Here is a 19,783-nt window from a genome sequence, read left to right as displayed (position 1 = left end):
AGAAAGGAAAGGTTATCAAGGTTCCAGGCGGTCTGAAAACCCGGCAGTATCAGGGAAAGTCGGGGAATTTGCGACGGCCGGGGAAAATCAGCGAATTTCTAATACATCTACTCAACTAATCCCTGAAGCATATTACTGATCTTCCAAGTTTTTACCCTTTTTGGTCATTTTTAAGGCTTATCATCTTTTAACCTGCTATTGAATGCCTTTTTCCATAATTTGATCTCCAAACAAGGAAACTCTGTTCAAATTTTAGCAATAAAGTCAGCGTATTTGAAAAAGAAAAGAAAGTGGACATTTTGTTCTAATGCCAGGTGTAAAGTCGGGGAATTCAAAGATGAAAAAATTATGAGAACTCTGGTTATGATCGAAGCGTGCGAGTTCAAAAACCTGGTAGTAAGCACTAGTCAGTTTAGCTACATACGTATCCTAGGAACGAGAGTATCCCTACTAGACTTCTAGCACTGGCATCATAGTTACTAGATTTCCTGGAGAGCGTATCTATCCAGTCTAGTACCCGTGACTAATAACCTTTTTCCGCATGGCTCTCAGTCTTCTAATTGAAAAAGCGCAACCGAAGAGTTCTCCGGAAAAAATAGCGTGATGTGACTTACAAGTGAGCAACATAATTCAACAGCCATATTTGTGAAGTGATTTATTAGCCTTTCGACGATCCACAACTTGAAAAGAGTAAAAAGAAGAAGGCACTCGATTATTTTTTTCACATCACGGATCAGTATTTTCAACGTAGGTAAAGGTATCGATACGATTTTTAATTTCTGTTTCGAAAATGTAATTTTGCTAGGCGGTTCATAATTTATTGTCGTTTCATACGCGGAGGAAATCGAAGCAGTCAGGCGCAAAAAATATAAAATATTCACTCAATCCTATACCAATTAGCCTACGAAAGCGATGAGGACGTATAGGTTGTCGTATAGGAAGTGTTGCTAAATCTCTTAGTAAAATCCATTCTGAAGATTCGTTACCATTACTGCATATCAGCATCGTTCCATCATCGTTGGTTATAGCAGTTTAGCAGAACGAATTTAAGTTTTTCAGCTACCCAGGGACGTGCTCTCTAGTAGCTTGGAAGAGCTCCGTAAGCACAAAGTTGTTAGAAGAAATTTTTAAAAAAAAACGATGATTTTTGCAGCAAATCCTAGTCAGAACTAAACAGGTGTATTAATTTTAAAGGTTAGATTTGCTCTATCTTCCTACAGCACAGCGTCATTGAAACGCTCCCAAACTGAATCCGAAAAAAACTAAAATCATCAGCTTGCGTATTTTAAACCGTATAATACGGCGAAGTCGTTAACTCACTTTGGTGAGCCATCGAGATCCCGGTGTTCCCAAACAAACAAAAATGGCTTCTTTCAGCTTATTCCGATCTATTTCCAAACCCTAGAATTCCCCCATCGGATACGCTGGGAGAAAAGAGCATCGTGCAACGGGAAATCGGGCGATTTCCCATCGCTACGGCGCGGCACTGCGGGATGTTACTCTCTATCAAAATGAAATGTGTCGGCGTCAATTACTCGGCCAAAGTGAAACCACTCGTAACCAGACGAATGTTTTAATTAAGTTCGTTGCTGTTTGCCCCGGCCCGGCCGCCGGCTCGCGCAAAAACCGAAGCGCTCCCGGCGCTCCCGGGCTTTTCCGAGCAGTCCGCGCTTTTCCGGGCTTTTCCGGCACCGCCGCGCGGATGCGGTCACCTCCGCGAGTTCCATCCGTCCGATTTTCTCTTCCCGTTCCTGCGGACGTTCGGGCGGTAATTTAGTTCCGCTCATACACGACCCCGCTACGCCAAAACCGACTAACCGAATGGGAAACTGTATGGGATATAAGTTGTTTTTGCTGAGCAACGTACAAGCTCCATGTATCCTTATTGTAGCCGGACCGGCTTGCCTGACCGCGAGGCGCGCCTACATTTATGCAACATGTGTTACAAGGGCCTGCGAAAATTTTCCGACCGCAATCAGCGGCAGTCGATTGGATCGGAAGCCGGCCAATGACAGTTCGGGGGGATTTGTTACCCGTCGTAAACGGAAATTTCTCGAGGGTTCAGGGATGGGAGAACGCTACAGAAAGGCTTTTCACAAAAGTTAAAGATTTGTCTGATTTTGTTTCAATCGAATGTGTTCGAATTCAATGACTTGGAACAGATTCAACGATGCAACTGTCTTATTTATTCATCGGCTGCAAAAACACGACGGATGTGTTGTTCAAATTTTCGATTTCATCGCAAAAATGAATGGGTTTGGGAGAAGAAAGAGCATTTCACAAGGCTTTTCACTGCTTCCGTTTGATTTTTATACTTATTTAATTTTTTTTTTATTTGCGATTGATATAATGGACGAATAACAGACCGAATCGTTTTGGATGTTTTTTTTACCCTTTTGTAGTTTTGTTTCCCGCGTTTTAGCTTTGTTTCTCATCTTAGTGTACTTTTGCAGGGTGCTTACCTCAGTAAGAACCGGGAAATATTAGGAAATTCGATGTCATCAGAAAAATATCAGGAAAATCGGTCATAAATCAGGAAATTCTGAGCACTTCGATCCTTTCTCAAACATTAGATTCAACTCATCCAAAATGTTGATTTTTTTTAAAAATCAAACAAGTATAAATTCATTCGCGCGAAAAATCATGAAATCTCGCCCTGATTATCAAAAAAATCCAAAATCAAATTTTAGTAGACACCCGAACACTTTTTTCTTTCAAGTTATGATATCAAATCATAAGTCAGGAAATTTTGAGCACTTCGATCCTTTCTTAAACATTAGATTCAACTCATCAAAAATTTTGACTTTTTTAAAACCAAATAAGTATAAATTTATCCGCGCGAAAAATCATGAAATCTCGCCCTAATTATCAAAAAATCCAAAATCAAATTTTACTAGATACCCGAACACTTTTTTCTTTCAAGTTATGATATCAAATCATAAGTCAGGAAATTTTGAGCACTTCGATCCTTTCTCAAACATTAGACTCAACTCATCAAAAATGTTGATTTTTTTAAAAATCAAATAAGTATAAATTTATTCGCGCGAAAAATCATGAAATCTCGCCCTGATTATCAAAAAAATCCAAAATCAAATTTTAGTAGACACCCGAACACTTTTTTCTTTCAAGTTATGATATCAAACCTGCCCCGAAGATCCGTCATCAACACACGCTCGATCGCCGGCGAACAAACAGGAGTCACGCCTAATTGCGTCGCCCTGGAGCGGCCCCCGGAGACCCCCCTCGCCCCCCCTCGCCGCGGACCCTGTTTGCGTTTCTCCACCGCACGGTTGAACTGTCGCGACTGCAGTCAAAAATCCGGCGGCGCCGGATGGAGGCGCGAGACGCAACCCGCGCGACCCGCCGCATAACCCGCCGCGGGGGGCGCGAACCGGCAACCCGCCATGCAGTCAATACCGGAAGTCCAGGTTGGCGATGGTGCAGAGGAGCCGCTCCTGAACTTTGCGTTTAGTGATGTAAATTTACAAGAGCGATCGATTGATAACTGCTAACTATAAAGGCTGTACCCTCCGGCCCTCCCTGCGCGTCTTGGAGCGCCCCCCCCTGCCCCCTCTTCCTGTCCTACTCATTGAGCCACTTCGGAGAGTAAAGCCTCATGTTTCATGCCCGGGGAATTTGTTTGTCTTTCATGTTCCAGGTGGCAACTTTTCCGACTTTCCGTTCATTTACCTAACGCGTAAGTATGCGTCAGAAACTCCGAGTGGCCATGTGAGCCCTGCTTCCTTCTTCTTCCTCTCTGTAAATTCTGGCGCAGCTTTGTTCGGGTTTATCTTTGAGAGTGACGCGCCCTTTGAAAATTATTCTTTGGAGTTGTTCGGTTTTTCACAGGGTGGAAGCACCGGGGACCAGGGAAAGTGTCAAAAAGCGGAACTGTTCGGATTATGTAGTTTTATTTATGGGAGGCCTTGAACCATCAGCTATTTTAAGGGAAAACTCAAAGTACAAGAATTTTCAAGGTAGACTACGTCTCTGTGAAATTTCATGAGAAATTGGTGTTCTTTATGAACTATGATTATCCGATGTTTACAGTCCGCATTTTAAAACTAGGTCGGGATGAGTTCCGGATTTTGATGAACGAAACGCATGTTCATGAAACTTGGAATGACACTTCAGATTCAAGCGCAAACCCGTTGTTGAAACCTGCCTTTTGGGAACGCTGAACTTAGAAAGATCCATACACGTAGCCACCGGGAAGCAATATTTGCTCCCTTATTTCACTTTGATTTCATTCAAATTCTGCATCTTGTGTTTAATATGTTCCGCTCTTGGTTCTTGGTCTGCTGTGTGTTCATCTTTAATTCTCTTTACCGAATCTTATAATGTATGGAATGGAAAAACAGGAAGCAGCTCTCATACGGCACATTATTTCTACTCCTACTTATGATTGTTTGTGTGTGTTGAATCTATGTATCGAATCTCTTAAATTTTCTTTTATGTCACATAAAATCGAACCAGTCAGTGATCGCGTTTGTTTTGCGTGATACAGTAAATGTAATGTTTGACAAAAATGAAATGGGGGGGGGGGGTTCTGAAGAATTCAACCCCACTGAAGCATCTATGATAAGCCATCGCTGAAATATTGTTTCCTTTTTTTGTTATGGATTCTTCCTCAAACGCGATGTAAATGTATGGCAGGGTTTGTAGTGGCTGAGGAAACAGGTAGAACCTAGATAACACAGATAATTCCATCTAGCAGGAAAAACCCGCAAGAGACTTTGAAGATGTAATTTAAGAAACATACCGATTAAAACGGAGAATGCTGGCTGTTGAAAATGTAAAGCTTTAAGCACCTGAATTTAAAAACTAAATTATATGTTTTCATTTCCCATGGGAATCCAGGAAAAACCAAGGAGGAACGCAAATAATTGGGAAATATAGAAATCAAATGAGCCCTTCCTAGAAAATCCCTTGAGTAATGTCACGTGTGAATGAGTCCGCAGCAGGTGTGAGCTGTTCGATCTATGGCCTTCTCTGAACGGGACGTTTTCGCGAGATTTGTCCCAGGGTTGACAAGGACCCTACTTGGCGCTGCGAGTGCGTTAGTCAAAAGTTATCCTAACTTCGGAAGTTAGACATTTCCCAAGTTATCCTAACTTCGGAAGTTAGACATTTCCCAAGTTATCCTAACTTCGGAAGTTAGACATTTCCCAAGTTATCCTAACTTCGGAAGTTAGACATTTCCCTGCAACATGAGATCGCTCTTGAATTTCTTGTAAAATTTCAATATAATTGCTAGACATTTATAAAATTTCATGAAAAATACCCTGACATTGCGATATATCGAAATTTCACGGGAAAATTTGTTGACATTCCACGTGAAATTTCAAATTCTTATTTTTCATGAAATTTTCCATCTGAAGTTTCCATCATGAAAAATAGCCTGGAATTGCAATTTCTCGAAATTTCACGAGAAACACATCGAAATCCACGTGGGATTTCAACTTCTTATTTTTCATGAAATTCTCCATCTCAGCCTGCATCAAATCTCATGAACATGTCCCGTGAAGACAATGTCTGTGCATCTTACAGCAATTGATATCTAATTGGTGTTTTTCTTGGGTATTTTCCAGATCCGCCGGAGGTGACGGTGAGCCCGCGGAACCAGCAGGTGAAGGAGGAGAGCGTGGCGGCGTTCTACTGCGCGGCGACCGGGGGCCCGCAGCCGGTGATCCAGTGGCGGAAGAACGGGAAGCGGATGGCCCAGACCCAGTCCCGCTACCAGATCCAGGACTCCCCGGGGATGTCCGTCCTCCGCATCTACCCGGTCCGCGTCGGCCGCGACAACACCTCCTACGAGTGCATCGCCGAGAACGGCGTCGGCGACCCGGTCAGCGTCACCGCCAACCTCACCATCTATCCAAGTGAGTACCCTAACAACTTTTTTTGTCTAACCCCTAGAGAACCTCCACCAGCCTCTTGGCGGCACACAGTGGATCGAGTCAATGGGAGAGGTCGGACAAAATTTGGAAATTTTAAACCATGGTTAAAACAATGAACGAAACTAAAAAACAGCGAACCGATTAAATCAACTAAGGCTAAAATCAAACTAAAAAACTCAAATTCGCTTACGTCTAATTGCCAGACTAGTTTCGGGAGCTTCAATCGTCTCCCATCTTCAGTGGTTGTTGACTCAACAACCATACTGAAGATGGGAGACGATTGAAGCTCCCGAAACTAGTCTGGCAATTGAAGTAAGCGAATTTGAGTTTTTTAGTTTGATTTTAGCCTTAGTTGATTAAACCATGGTGTCTAGAATGGGCAAAACCGGGGAAAATCGGGATTCATCAGGGAATGAAAATTTACAGGGAAAATCAGGGGAAAATCAGGGAATCTGTTCCAGAAACCGGGAATCTCTACTTCTAACGTTTAAGGATCATTTCGTTTTCAAATTTGGCGGTCTAATCTGATCGAGCGCTATTTTTGACTTCTTGAATGACACATTTGAAACTTCAAATCGTTAAAAAAATGGAGAAGCTTTCTTTCACCCGATATTATAAACATCCAGAACGCTATCGGAATTAAAAGCGATATCCATAAATGGAACTCTGGAGAGTTCTATTCTTTTCCCACAGAAAATCTCGGGGAACTAGGAGGAAAGTACGGTGTCATATCAGGGAATGAGTTCCTGTAAATCAGGGAAAATCAGGGAATAAGCCCGGTCAAACATTCTACACACCATGCTTTAAACGCTTATAACTTCATTTATACAAAACTTTGAAGTTCTGAAAGTGGTTTTATCGGTTTCCACGATATTTTCTTCAAGGAGCACCCCTTTAAGTTTAAAATTTGGCAAAATAAACATAAAAATGTGCTGTTTTAGTAAAAAAATTTCATGTCCGACCTCTCTGATTGACTCGATCCACTGTACGGCAGGTGGACAATTCTACTTTCAGGGATTCAAAACTTACTTTTAAACAATTGGACCGCGTTAAGCAGAAAGGAACGAAGCCACATCAGCTATCGCCAAATTTAGAGTAATATAGCGAGAGTATAGACAGATGTGAAACTCTGAAAATCCACCAGGCCTTCATCGATGCCTCCGCGAATTAAGTATGGGCCCAGAAATGCAGCCAGCATATGAATTTCAATTATCCAGAGCGATTTACTAATACAATTATTAGGAACTGCCGTTTATAAAGCACTTATTTGACTTAGTTTTTGCATTTCACTCATTTTTGCGGAAGAACGCTCATTTATGTACATTATTGGCCATCTTGGTTAGAATTGAAATCTGCAGACTCTCCAAACTAGCAGTGAAATTTTGTGCGTTAGAAGTTGGTTAGAAGAATGGCTGCACTTTTGGCCCCTGAGCCCTCCATGAAGCGTTCTTTCCATACTCTCGCTATATAGGTACTCAAGCCAAATTTAATCAGGCAATTGGATTTTTTACTTGAAAACGTTCTTGCGGATTTGTGTGCAAACAGTGAATTGTTTGCATTGTGCGGAGCAAATTCCCTAAAACTTTCAAAGGAATCCGCACAAACGTTCTCTTGTAAAAAATTAAATTGCCCAGTTAAGTTTGCGAATTGCTGATGTGGCTTCAATGGGATGGAGGCAAAGTTAAGTCCGGAGGTCAACGCTGCTTTTCATTTAATGATAAAAATTTCCCTGTAGACGGTCTCATATCGACGGTGAAAGTCGACAATCACATAAGTCGTTTGCGGTGTCTGAAAATCTCCGCCTCTACGTCATTTTTTTAAAGGAGAACAAATTGATATTATTTCTTGAAGTTTTTGCAGAATTTTCTTCGCATTAAGAAGAAAAATCATGACAGTTTTAAAGAATTGCCGTAGAGTAGTTTTCCATTTAAAAAATAAAGTATGACAGGAAGTCTGCGACGTCGCAAACCGAGTTATGTGATTGCCGACTTTCACCGTCGATATGTAGAAATCCTCAGTCGGTCGACTGGCGTTCGAATTGTTCTCAACACCACGACCGATCCACTCAGACGGAGCTGATAGCTAACAATTAACTGAAATGTGATTTCCAGTACGAAAGCCAGCGCGCCTTCAATCATGTAAGTAGGCAACACGGACATCCTAAGAGTTCGAATAGTTGTATCCAGGCCTTAACATAAACATTGCGGAGCGCGGCACGGCGCGTTCCCGTTCCAGCATGCGGGTCGTATCACCTAGTTTATTTCAAACGAGCCCATGATAAAATTGTGTCCATTCATTGGAAGCAGAAACAACATATTTTAGAGACCTTGCACTAACAATTAATCGAAGCAATGTAATCGGGCGAGACAAAAGTTAAGTTTGGAGGTCAACACTATGTTTAGCTTAGTGATGATTGATGAGCAACATGTCGAGCAAAAAATCAATCAAAATTCGCCTAATGATGACTGATAAATGTTGGTATGAGAAGATTGCGGCGAAAGTTTTTGCAAATCACGTTAGTATTGCTAATCCCGTCGCTTAACTCTTTCTCATCAATTGCATCACTAGGTGAATCTAACCATTGACTTCCGAAAGAAACTGTTAAACTACAGGTAGGAACGGAGTGAGAGGGTCTCTAAAATATATTGTCAATGCTTGGTACGTCTCTTCATTCACTTTTTCCGCCATTTTAAGGCTTAAAACTTTCGCTCAGACACAAAGGGAATCAGGAAAGGAAAATACTAAAAACATATATGAAATTCACCAAAATTCGGGCAAAGAATTGCGAAATGATGGAGACGAAAATTCTCCAATTTTTTTTTCACAGATCTGATCGTGTCTTTTGAGCATCAAATATATTGAAGAATACGTGTTCCCCCCTAGAGAATTGTTAAATACCATGTTCGTGTACGAGATTCAAAATTTTTAAAATTTCGTTACTCAAAACGTGAAAACCGTTTGTGACGAAAGTCGGATGATTACTTAAAGTTTTGCAAGGTTATTTATATCAGCGCCTTGTTTCCGTTTTTACTTGATGTAATAGTCTGAAGCACATCATAATACCTCTGTAAATATGTATAAGGAGAAGTCGATGATATCATCCGACAACCCCGCTCTCTTATTTCTAGAAACTTGTTTATTAATTAAGTTTCTCCGGTCCCTAAATTTACACCCGATAAATTTTATCATAAAAGTATTTTTGCCGGAACACACGGGGGCTGTTAAATTAATTTTTTGTGAGTTTATCGGCTCTCACGTGCTATCCTCGCCGCCTTGCTCCTTAAATAGCTCCGTTGTAATATATTTACGAGATGGGCCAACTCAACTCATCCGTCTCGATGTGATAATATTTTCATCCGAAAAGCCGACGCCTTTAAATCACGCCTTAAAAGGAAGAGTGGGGCGGAAAAGGTTAAACTCAACCCACGATTTTGCGCCGGGCTTTTAGCGTTCGCAGACGCGACGCACAGTGATAGTGAGTCCATTGGAGCGGTCGGACAAACTTTATGGACTTTAAGAGCTTATAACTTCGTTTATACCAAATTTTGAGGTTTTAAAAGTGGTTCCATTGGGTTCCTCGTGAAATTTTGCCGCTTATAGCACCCCTTAAAATTTAAAATGTGACGAAAGAAACGTCTAACTTTGCAAGTTTTAATCAAAAATTTTAAGTCCGACTTCTCTGATTGACTCGATCCACTGTGCGACGAGAGCCTTGCGGATTTCAATCAAAATAATTGTTCCGCGCTTTTGCGCCTTCGCCTCTCGGAAGATGAAATCAATTATTCGTTTTTGAAGTAGGTGTCAACTTCATCAGGTGAAGTTGCTCCCGGGAAAAATCGTCGCCGTCCCTGTTTTATTTTCCTCTCTCTCCTCCCGAACGCGACGGAACATCATATGACTAATTTTTTGTGTTTCCTCTCCGTTTTGTTTATTTATCGGAGAGCGGTCCATTTGACACTTGGCTAAATTATCGCGCAGCACTCCGCACGGCAATTAGTATCGCTTTTTTTTCATTCTAACATGATTACGTGTTTCCGCGCGGAGGTGTTACCAATAACGACTTGTCGATTTGCATTTTGTTGTGTTTTCCGCGGCGGACGCGTCCCTTTTTTGTTGTCGTACGCTCACTTTTTCCGGGAACTGCACGGGACTTTTTTCTGGTCTCTCCCCCCGCGATGCGTAAAAGGATCATCTAATAAATTGATTAATTTTCGACGTTAATATCAGAGGGAAACCCACCCTCCGTCGCGCGACGCAGTTGATGTGTTTACATACAAAACACCGCGAGACGTTGAATTTCCCGCTTGAAATCGGAGACTTTTCCGAGGAGAGCGGCAACACCGGTTCATCATCAGAATTTGAACACTGAATTTTCATCCGCTCACTCTGTCACCGCGAGCTAATTTGAATCGTCCATCGTTAAAAATCGCGCAAGTCGATTTACGGATGAGCCCTGCGGAGCGTGAGAATGCGTATATTCGAGGGTTCGTCCGGTGGTGGACATGCGTTGTTTTAACTGGGATCGATTCATTCGCAGGATGGCAAGTCTCTGTGGAATGTTCAGTCGAATCAACAACAACCAACGAAACGGGCTGAAAAATAATAAATTTATAATCACCCTCGAACTATGTCCCTGTCTCCGGGTAATCCACTTTTTCAGCGTTTCAGCGCTACAACAACAAATTCTTGGTAATCAGCTCTCCTGTCTTGCGCCGCGCCGTTGTTTTTATTAAATTCCTCCCGTGGGCTTTAACTGCCGTTTTTCAATTACGCAGTTTTTGATAGTGCCCGACTTCGGTTCCTCGAACGCGCCGGTGTTCGGAGCTGACTTTATTAGGGACACTGAAACGCTTGGTTAACTCAATTTTCACGCGTTTTAATTGATGGTTCCGGTTTTTTTTATTCTCCGTTACGTAAATGAAAAAAGATACAACTTAACTGATCTACTTGAAAGTCATATTCGAAGTCAGGCCCCATTTAAGTCACCTCGGTTCCCAGCGAATCAAAATGGCACACCATCTATGGTGGCCTGCTTCGTTTATTCAGCAGTTCCCCTTCTTCTGCTGCTTCCTCTTCTTCTTTTTCTTTTTCTGCTTCTTCTTCTTTATCTACGGATAAAGACGAAGAAGCACGGCAAAGGAGCCGTAGATCAACTTCCAAAAATGTCGCAACTTCCAAAAATGATGTATAAGGCCGTTAGTCAAATCTTCCGATTCGTCAGACATACTTTAGCAGCCGGTCAAATTTCAAGATTTCACATGTTTTTGACCAAGAGCTGTCGATTTTGAAATATTTTTAGCATGATATTGATCGGATTGATTCACGCAAAACAGAATTAACGCATTGAAAATGTGTGAATTCTAGAGAGGAGGCCCTTGACATAGCTTCATAAGAAAGACAATTTAAACGAATCTCGAGCTAAACTCAACCGTATATCTTTGCGAATAGAATCTTGCAAAGGATCATATCGATTTGCTACTGCAAAATCTAAAAAATAAGGAAGACAAACTTCATTGATTTTCGCAAGCTTTTAGGAAGTATTATCCACCGTATTTTCAAGACTAGCAGACACATTTTTTTTTACCTTTTAATGTTTTATTCCTTGCATGCAGCAAAGCATCGTGCAGCGTACACCTTTGCAAGAACTATTCTCCAAAGTTATCCTGTTGAATTTTACATAAAAATCTTTAAAATTCTCATGTTTATGAACCCTTGTCAAATATCTCCTTCAAGCTCTTAAAATCACAATTTGAACCATTAGACGCCTTCTAAGGAAAGGTGTTTAAGAAACGACCAAAAATACATTCTTTACTCGATCGATTTTCAAGGCTCTAAGATTTTCCTCATACAAAACGAACGATACTTAGGCAAGTGCTGTGCAGTTTGATAGGGTCCGGAAAATGGGATCCTCATTTACACGGGGCCTCGAAGATTCAGGCCAATGGCAGGAAGACGGAGAAAGCCAACCCACGGAGCCTTCGCGCCAATGCTCCCGTGCGAGGGAAAAACGCCGTATGAACATTCGAGAGTTGCCAAATTTCCCTCAGTAAAATGTTGGTTTTTGAGGAGTGATATAAATATTTCCTCTCGAAATTTTCTGATAATTTAGATCTGAACGCGAACCAAATTCCACGAAGAATTCGGAAAAAAATATTCACAAATTTTCTTGATAATTAATAATGAGTCGGAGAAAATTCGGCAACGTCTGAAGGTTTATACGGCGTTTTTCTTCAGCACGGTGGAAGGAGGGTTGAAGGAGAGGGCACGAGGGTCCACGGTCTTGGATGAATGGAAGCTCCGCAAAGTTTACGTAGCCCCGCAGTACTCGAGTACCCAGGATGTCACATCTGCCAAGTGTCAACACAATAACCGGAACAAACATCAACTCCCGGAGTCATTACTCATTCATGAATAGTATTTTTGCGACTCAAAACACAGCTTCTTTTCCTTTTTTTCGCTTTCTTCTTCTCCACCCTTCTTTTTCTTTTTCTTCCCCTCATTTTCCCTCGCGCTCGACGCTCGACTCGGTGCAAGGGCTCGTTTCAAAAGCGCGCGCGAGGGATGAGCAAGCGGAGCAAAATGGTTTTATTTTGCAATTAGAGAGGCTAGGCTGCCTTCGAAACCATTACAATTTCCTCGTTGTCGCGTGCGCCCTTCGGCGTTCGGTCGCGACGGGGGAAAAAATTAATTTTTCAAAGATAACTTTCAATTCTCGTTAAGCGAGTTCGTCTGAATTATTCGAGATGTTTTCGTACGCTCCTCGGCCGGCCCTCGCGCACCAGTGGCGCGGCGTGCTTTGCGATATATCGATTGATCGGTCATTTAAACCTATAGAAAAGTATCGATAAACAGGGTGTTCGCAGCGAATACCTTAATAATCGATTATTTACCACTGCTTCGAATGAGGAAATATCGATAGATTGCCAAGCACGTCGCGCACCTTATTAGATATTCTTTCCAAACTCGTCCGACGCAGAGGTGTGCGGTGGATAATACTCGAAAGAGGTGGATAATGTTTGGAACGAGCTCAGCAGAAATAAACCAAGTCTCGACGAGTTGGAACCAGGAGTGAAAGAATATTGAAGGTTTATTCCTCCATGAGACCCGACGCTAAAGGTGAAATTCATGTCGGCATTCAGTGTGCAGATTGTAAAGCTTTAAACTCCCTCCTAATTAATTCCATCCCAAGATGTCACGCGGTTATTTTCTGCTTTATTCGGTCTACAGCCTAATGAAGCGCGCCTAACAAAAGGCAAGTGGTCCTTGCCTTTGGAAGAGAGATCTGACACTGAGGTCAGCACCGGTCAGCAAGACCCGCATCAGAGTTTTTTGCACTGATTCCAGTCTTTTTCGGCACTGACTTAGGTCTTGTTTGGTGCTGACCTCAGTGTTAGATCTCTCCCAAAGGCAAGTGCATGGCACCTTCCATTTTTACCAGAAATGAGGAGAAAACAACGGAATCAAGTGAGAAAGTCACCTGGAGGAAAATAACTGAGAATCTATGATAATTCCACTATCTTTCCAGTATTGCCAAAAGAGTTCAGTTTCTCTACTGACTTGCATTTTTACCGCACACGATACATTTTTAGGGAATTTTTGCTAGCTAACAACCCCTATGAAAGCAAATTTTACCAATTTGTGTTCTCAGCAGAAGCGGAGAATCCCTTACAGGGTGTCTACCGTCAGTAAAAACCGGAAAAACTGGAAAATTTTAGAATATTCGAAGTCATAAGGAAACATCAGGAAAATCAGTCATAGGTCAGCTCAGGCAATTTCGATTGCGCTAAGCATGTTTCAGGTACATTCGGTTTAGCACATGCACAATTGAAACATTTGATTCAGTTCATCAAATTTGGTGGTCCGTAAAATCAAACGAATATGTCACTTTATTCGTGCAAAAAGTCAAGTAAATTCATTTAAAATATCAGTAAAACATCCGGAAAATCCAAAATAAAATTTTAGCAGACCTCATGTCTATGTGGATTGCATTTTGCAAAAAGGAACCACTAGCATTGGAATGATGCTAAGATTGTGCAACTTCATCTTTTGCTATAAAATTGCGGAAATCGTGAAAAACTATGAAATTTAGATGGTAATTTTTGCCTTAAATTTACAGTTTTTAGCGAGTAAAATAGAAACTATGAATGGATAATCGGGTTTTTCCTCCAAGACAAAAGAAGTTGAATGCATAATCTTAGCAACATTGCAATGTTAGTGGTTCCTTCTTGCAAAATGCAATCCATGTGTTTACCATTTTATCCTTGCCTCCTCATTTTCCTTTTCTTTGAACCGATGCAAAAATCCATCAGATAAATTTTCATCTTTCATGGCATTTTTAATTTTATTCCGATTTTTCTTCTGTACAGAAACGGTAACATTTCGATCGAAGGAAAGTTATTCAGGACCGTCGGTTTTCTCCTCTTTTTTTTCTAATTCTTTGAAACCTACTGTTTGCACTACACTCGCGTGTCGCAAGTCACACGGCCTTGGGTGTAGTTACCGCGCGGCCTTTATTTATGTGCATACTCGTTTGCAATGCTTCACGCAAACCCTTTCTCCCGATAATTTGTCACAACTTACCCGTTTGAGTGTGTTCCTTATCAGGGCTTATCTGATGGTGTTACCGTGTTTTGAGAAACAAGTGTTAGGTAAGGTTTGCGGCTGGCATGTGCTCACTTGATCAGCGCAAGTTTGTCTTCGCTCCCGCCTTTGTGGAAAGTTGTCGCGGAGCGTTCGGAAAGTTACGTAGTATCGCCGCTTTTTGCGTGCCTTAGCCTCGCCATCGAAAGTTGAACTTCTGGTGCTCTGCACACTTGTCTCGAACATGATGTTATCGTATGGTTTCTCCATTGAAACAGGCATCGATTACATTAATTCGATCAGAATACAATTTTATATGACAGTAATGATACTAAATCGACACATATCGATTAATCGCTACCTATCTGTAACGCGCACGGGGTATAATTGAATCTTCTCGTGCGGAAACCACTCAATTCAAGATTTTTACGATGTTCATTTTTCTTGCGGAGAAACACTCCTTTTCTGACCGTTACGCAGTTTTTATCGTCTCCTTAAAAGTTTAATTTTCGAGATGGGTCGTTTTCAAAGTGAGAGCTTCAATTATGAAGTAAATAATAAAAAAATGGCTTATTATTGGATCATTGAACTTCAGCGACAACTGCGAAATTTAGTCGAATCGCTCATATTTTGGTATGGTAAATTTCTTTGGTGGTACTTAACCATAGTTTCGAATATTGGAACTTCTGAGATTTTCTGAAATTTTTCCCGGAACTTTTGGAACTCCAGAATTGCCCCGAACCTCATGCATTTTTCGGAACTTTTGGAAATATTGGAAGAAAGAAGTCCCAAATCCCGGAACTTTTCACGGCCATGAAAAACTTTCAGTGCTCTCGTTTCCCGGACCAGTTTCGCATTCCAAAACTTTTGAGTTTTTCCGTATTCTTTTCTGGAAATTTTGGAACTTTCGAATTGCCCCGAACCTCATGCATTTTTCGGGACTTTTGGAAATATCGGAAGAAAGAAGTTCCAAATTCCGGAACTTTTTACGGCCATGAAAAACTGCCAGTGCTCTCGTTTCCCGGAACAGTTCCGCATTCCAAAACTTTTGAGGTTTTCCGTATTTTCTTCCGGTACTTTTGGAATTCCCGGGATGTTCCGGATCTCATGAATTTTTTCGGTACTTTTTGAAAAATCGGAACCGAGAAGTTCCGGATTCCGGAACTTCTGACGGTCACGGAATTGGAGTCCTGATCAACGGGGTGCACGGAACGAACGCACTTTGTGAGGGGTAAACTCGTTGGAGGTTCAGCGGGCAGTTAAGCCGAGAAGGGAAAAGAAAGGACGAACGTGGGCAGGGCGGCAGGGATGCGAGTCCATTCATGGCGCTTGGTTTCGGGGAACGGCAACGGGCAACGGAAAACGGGCCGGCGAAATAAAATCACGAGTCGCAAGACTTTGAGCCCGAGAGGAATTGAATCATTTGAATGTGACTCCGGTCGAATTGCGGAGCGGAGAATTTGTCGAAACCAAATTAGTTTCGTTTCCGGCTGCGGTCGGTCTCGCGGTCCGCGCCTCGTTTTCTACTTTCGCGTTTCGGGTTCGCGTGCCTCACGCTGCCGCGCTAAGGAAAAACGCCGTACGAACCTCTAGGCGTTGCCAAATTTCCCCTGGCAAATCACTAATTTTCAGGAAAATTTTTGAACGTTCGTCTACCGATTTCTCAGATAATTTTGTTTGTAATTTGATCTTAAACGTCTGAAAATTTCAAGGAAAAATATTCATAATTTTCCTCTAAAATAAACATTTTATCGAAGGAAATTTGGCAACTCTTGAAGGTTCATACGCCGTTCTTCCTTTACATGGCAGCACGCTTGTCCGCGCTGCTCTTTTCGCCGTCCCAACAACGGCGTAAGTGTTGCGGGGTCCCCGTGGCGTTTCTGTTTTTCTTCGACGCTTTCGTAGTCTATTGGATACGAAGCGGTTTAGGATAGCCTCCGAGGATTGATTCGGATTCAACGGAACCCTCGTTGAGGGGTATTCGGAGCAGGGCTTTGTAACAGGACGAGGTTCCGAGGGTCGGAGAAATAGTCAGGGAAATTCGACCGTGGTCAAGGGATTTTTTATTCCAAGTGTCATACGAATTTCCGCGTAATGGACAATGCCAACCTGAGGGCTGATTGTTGAATTTGATAGACAAAGCTATAGGCAAAGAAGACTAAAGGACTATGGAGGTATCCCATCGGTGGAAGCTGATGGTTGAAAAGGACAAAGAGAGTAAATAATAGACTAACTAACGGCAACCCACTCGAGGCCCTACTGTTAGTCCAGAATTTTCTTCCAAAGTCTATAGGAACCAACCACTTCATCCAATAGGATCGCTACATACTCCCTGTCTATCTATACTATATATCTTCTTTGTTTATCGCTTTGTCTATCAATTTCAACAATCAACCCGCTGTCGACAAAAACCGAAACGAAACTTGACAATGAACCGTAATTGAGCTGGAAAACAGAGAGCATTACGGAAGCCAGCGCGCCTTCAATTATGTAAGTAGGCAACGCGGACATCCTAAGAGTTCGAATAGTTGTATCCATGCGTTGGCATTAACATTGTTATGCGCGGTGAACAGTGTTCGGACTGCGGTAAGCAGGAAGGAAATAAGCCACATAAGCTAATGCAAAATTTAATTGGGCAATTTAAGTTTTTACATAGGAATGGTTGTGCGGATTTCTGTAAAGATTTCAGTCAATTTTCTGCATTGTACAAAGCAAATTCCTTAACAGTTTCAAAGGAGTCCGCACAAAGGTTCTCTTGTAAAAATTAAGTTGCTCAGTTAAATTTAGCAATGGCTGATGTGGCTCAGTTTTTTCCTGCTAAACGCGGTTCAGTATTTTAGTAGCAATTTGTTTACTTTTTCCCCCTCGTTTTGGATTTTCTCTTGGAGACGAATGTGCTTTTACTTAGAGATTTTGAACGCCCTTGTATGCTCTTTTTGGTTACTTTTCATCGTTCTTCAACCGTTCTCATCAAGAAAACCTTCAGATTAATGAAATTTGATGTTGATCGACTGAATTGACGTTTTTATAACTGTTCTCTAAGTTTTGTTGCGCTCCGACTTTTAGATATCACTCTTTGAAAATAATGGTGATACCGTTACTTAAGACTCCTTAAGTGCATATCGTAGTTTCCTGTCATTTTGGATTCCTCAATTTTTAATCCATTGTTTGTCCTACCATAGCTTAACCTATAAGAAGAAAAAAAGTGTGATTGTTCTCAAAGTTTTTTTTTTTTTGGGGGGGGGGGGGGTGGGCAAATTTGCATACACTGTTTTTTGCGTTTCCTCTTAAACGTTGAATGACAGTGATAGGTAGACACTAATACGTGAAAGGCGATAAAAAAATGTTCCCAAAATTATTTTCTTTTTGATTGAAGTATATGCCCCTTTCAGTTGATATCTTTGGGTAAAATTATGTGGATTTTTGGATTTCAAAAATCTGATCCAATGTTAGTGACACTTTACAAGTATCGCGTCTTGATAACTTGATCCTCATCTACACAGATGCAGATGCATGAAGATCCACAGACAAATAGATTTAATTAAAGAACAAAAACACAGTGAAGTGTTAATTCTTTGAGAAAATAACCTCCTCATTTATCCTTGGCTGCTCTCTCTCCAAAGAGACATAAGATTACTAGAAACCTAAACAAAGAACCACTTCTTTGGCTCCTTTTTTCATTTAAAAAGCTCGCGAACAAAATTACTGGCTGAAACGGAAGCTATACTTACTCTCTGGAAAAGAAACGGAGTCGGTTCCTCTCTCAAGAATTCCCAGAATCCCTCGACTCTATTGAAGCCGTTCGGGAATCAATGGAAAGACTTGTGAAGTAGGTTCCTTTTTAACCGTTTCGAAAGCTCCTCTGGTAATCGAGAGCAAGTTAAGTGACGTAGATTTGTTTCTGAAACAGTGTCGGATGCAGAAGCTGAAGGAGATTCTGTCAAGCCAAACGGCATGAAACACTCCTTGCCAGTAATTGAAATGACGTAAATATGAACATGTATTACCGTTTTAGTCAATTGGTAGAAAATTGGTCAATATTTATCAGAAATGGAAGCTTGGAATGCACCGTTCCAGTTTTAACTTCAGCGGTTTTCCAGTTTATAGCGACAGTAATGCACTCTATGACTTTTGGCGGCGCACAGTGGATCGAGTCAATTAGCAAGGTCGGACGTGAAATTTTTGACTAAAACTGCAAATTTTGATGATTTATTCGTCACATTTTAAATTTCAAGGGGTGCTGTTAGAAGAACATTTTACGAGAAAACCAATTAAACCACTCTAAGTTCTCTCATCTTTGAGGTTCTAAGAACCTCAAAGTTTTGTAGAAACGGAGTTTTAAGCGTTTAAAGTTTCCAAATTTTGTCCGACCTCCTCTATCGACTCGATCCACTATGCGGCGCGGCGCCAAGCGCCACAATGTTAATGCCAAAGCCTGAATACAACTTTTCGAACTCCTAGGATGTCCGTGTTGCCTATCTACAAAATTGAAGGCGCGCCGGCTTTTGTAACGCTCGCCGTTCTCAAGATCACATTTCATTTCATTCTTTTCGTTCCTGTGCTTGACGACTTTTCCGGACTCTACGCTTTTAATGTTGAGTTCACGTCAGACTATCTCCTGCCGCAGTCTAAAAACGCGTTAACTTATTTTGCGTAGACCTCGGTGAAAACGTGCGGTGAAATTTTGAAGAAAATGCGATTTCGACTGTTCGGTCGTGACTGCTCTCTCGGGCAAGACGGTAACGCCGGAGTCCCTTCGTATAAATTTCTAATGACGCGAGGCTGCGCGGAAAGCGACGGATAATCGGCGCACACTGAAACGAGGTATTTGAGAGGTTGGACATGCACTGAAAAAAAAATCTCGGTGTATTTACTAAGACAAGGGTAAAATTACCAAGAATTCAGGGTTCTATTTAATCCCAATTTTTTCTCGGTAAAATTACCATTTATGGAATTGGTAATTTTACCGAGAAATCTCGGTAAAATTATTGAACTTTCTCGGTAATTTTACTGGACTTTGGTAAAAGCGCCAATATTTTTCATCGACTGTGGTAGAATTACCGAGATGAAATGGCAAAGTTACCGGGAATTGATTACCAATGAAAGTGGTATTCTTACCTGAAAAAAACAGTAAAAATACCGGGTTTTAGGTAAGCTTACCAGTCTATCTTGGTAAAATTACCAATAATTGGTAAAAAAAGTGAGATGGTAAAGGTACCAACGGACCTTGGTAAAAACGCCGAGAATTTTTTTTTAGTGGATCGCCAGAGTCGGGAAAAACCTGGAGATATCAGGGAAAATGA

General features: G+C 41.5%; 1 protein-coding gene across 7 annotated transcripts in view; it reads left to right on the top strand.

Moving 5' to 3' along the window:
* Positions 1 to 19,783, top strand: part of Lar (tyrosine-protein phosphatase Lar) — a 384,960-nt gene that overhangs the window by 243,444 nt on the left and 121,733 nt on the right. For 6 of the 7 annotated variants that reach the window (XM_072300255.1, XM_019047742.2, XM_019047739.2 and 3 more), the window contains 2 exons: positions 3,659 to 3,697; positions 5,592 to 5,882. In XM_072300255.1, coding sequence (XP_072156356.1) covers positions 3,659 to 3,697; positions 5,592 to 5,882 — 330 coding nt within the window. The remainder of the gene's footprint in view (positions 1 to 3,658; positions 3,698 to 5,591; positions 5,883 to 19,783) is intronic. The other variant, XM_019047744.2, reaches the window with a different exon arrangement.

Source organism: Bemisia tabaci, chromosome 5 (genome assembly GCF_918797505.1).
Source record: "Bemisia tabaci chromosome 5, PGI_BMITA_v3".
Lineage (NCBI taxonomy): Eukaryota > Metazoa > Arthropoda > Insecta > Hemiptera > Aleyrodidae > Bemisia > Bemisia tabaci.
The sequence above is the reverse complement of the archived record's forward strand: the minus strand, read 5'-3'. Positions and strand labels throughout refer to the sequence as shown.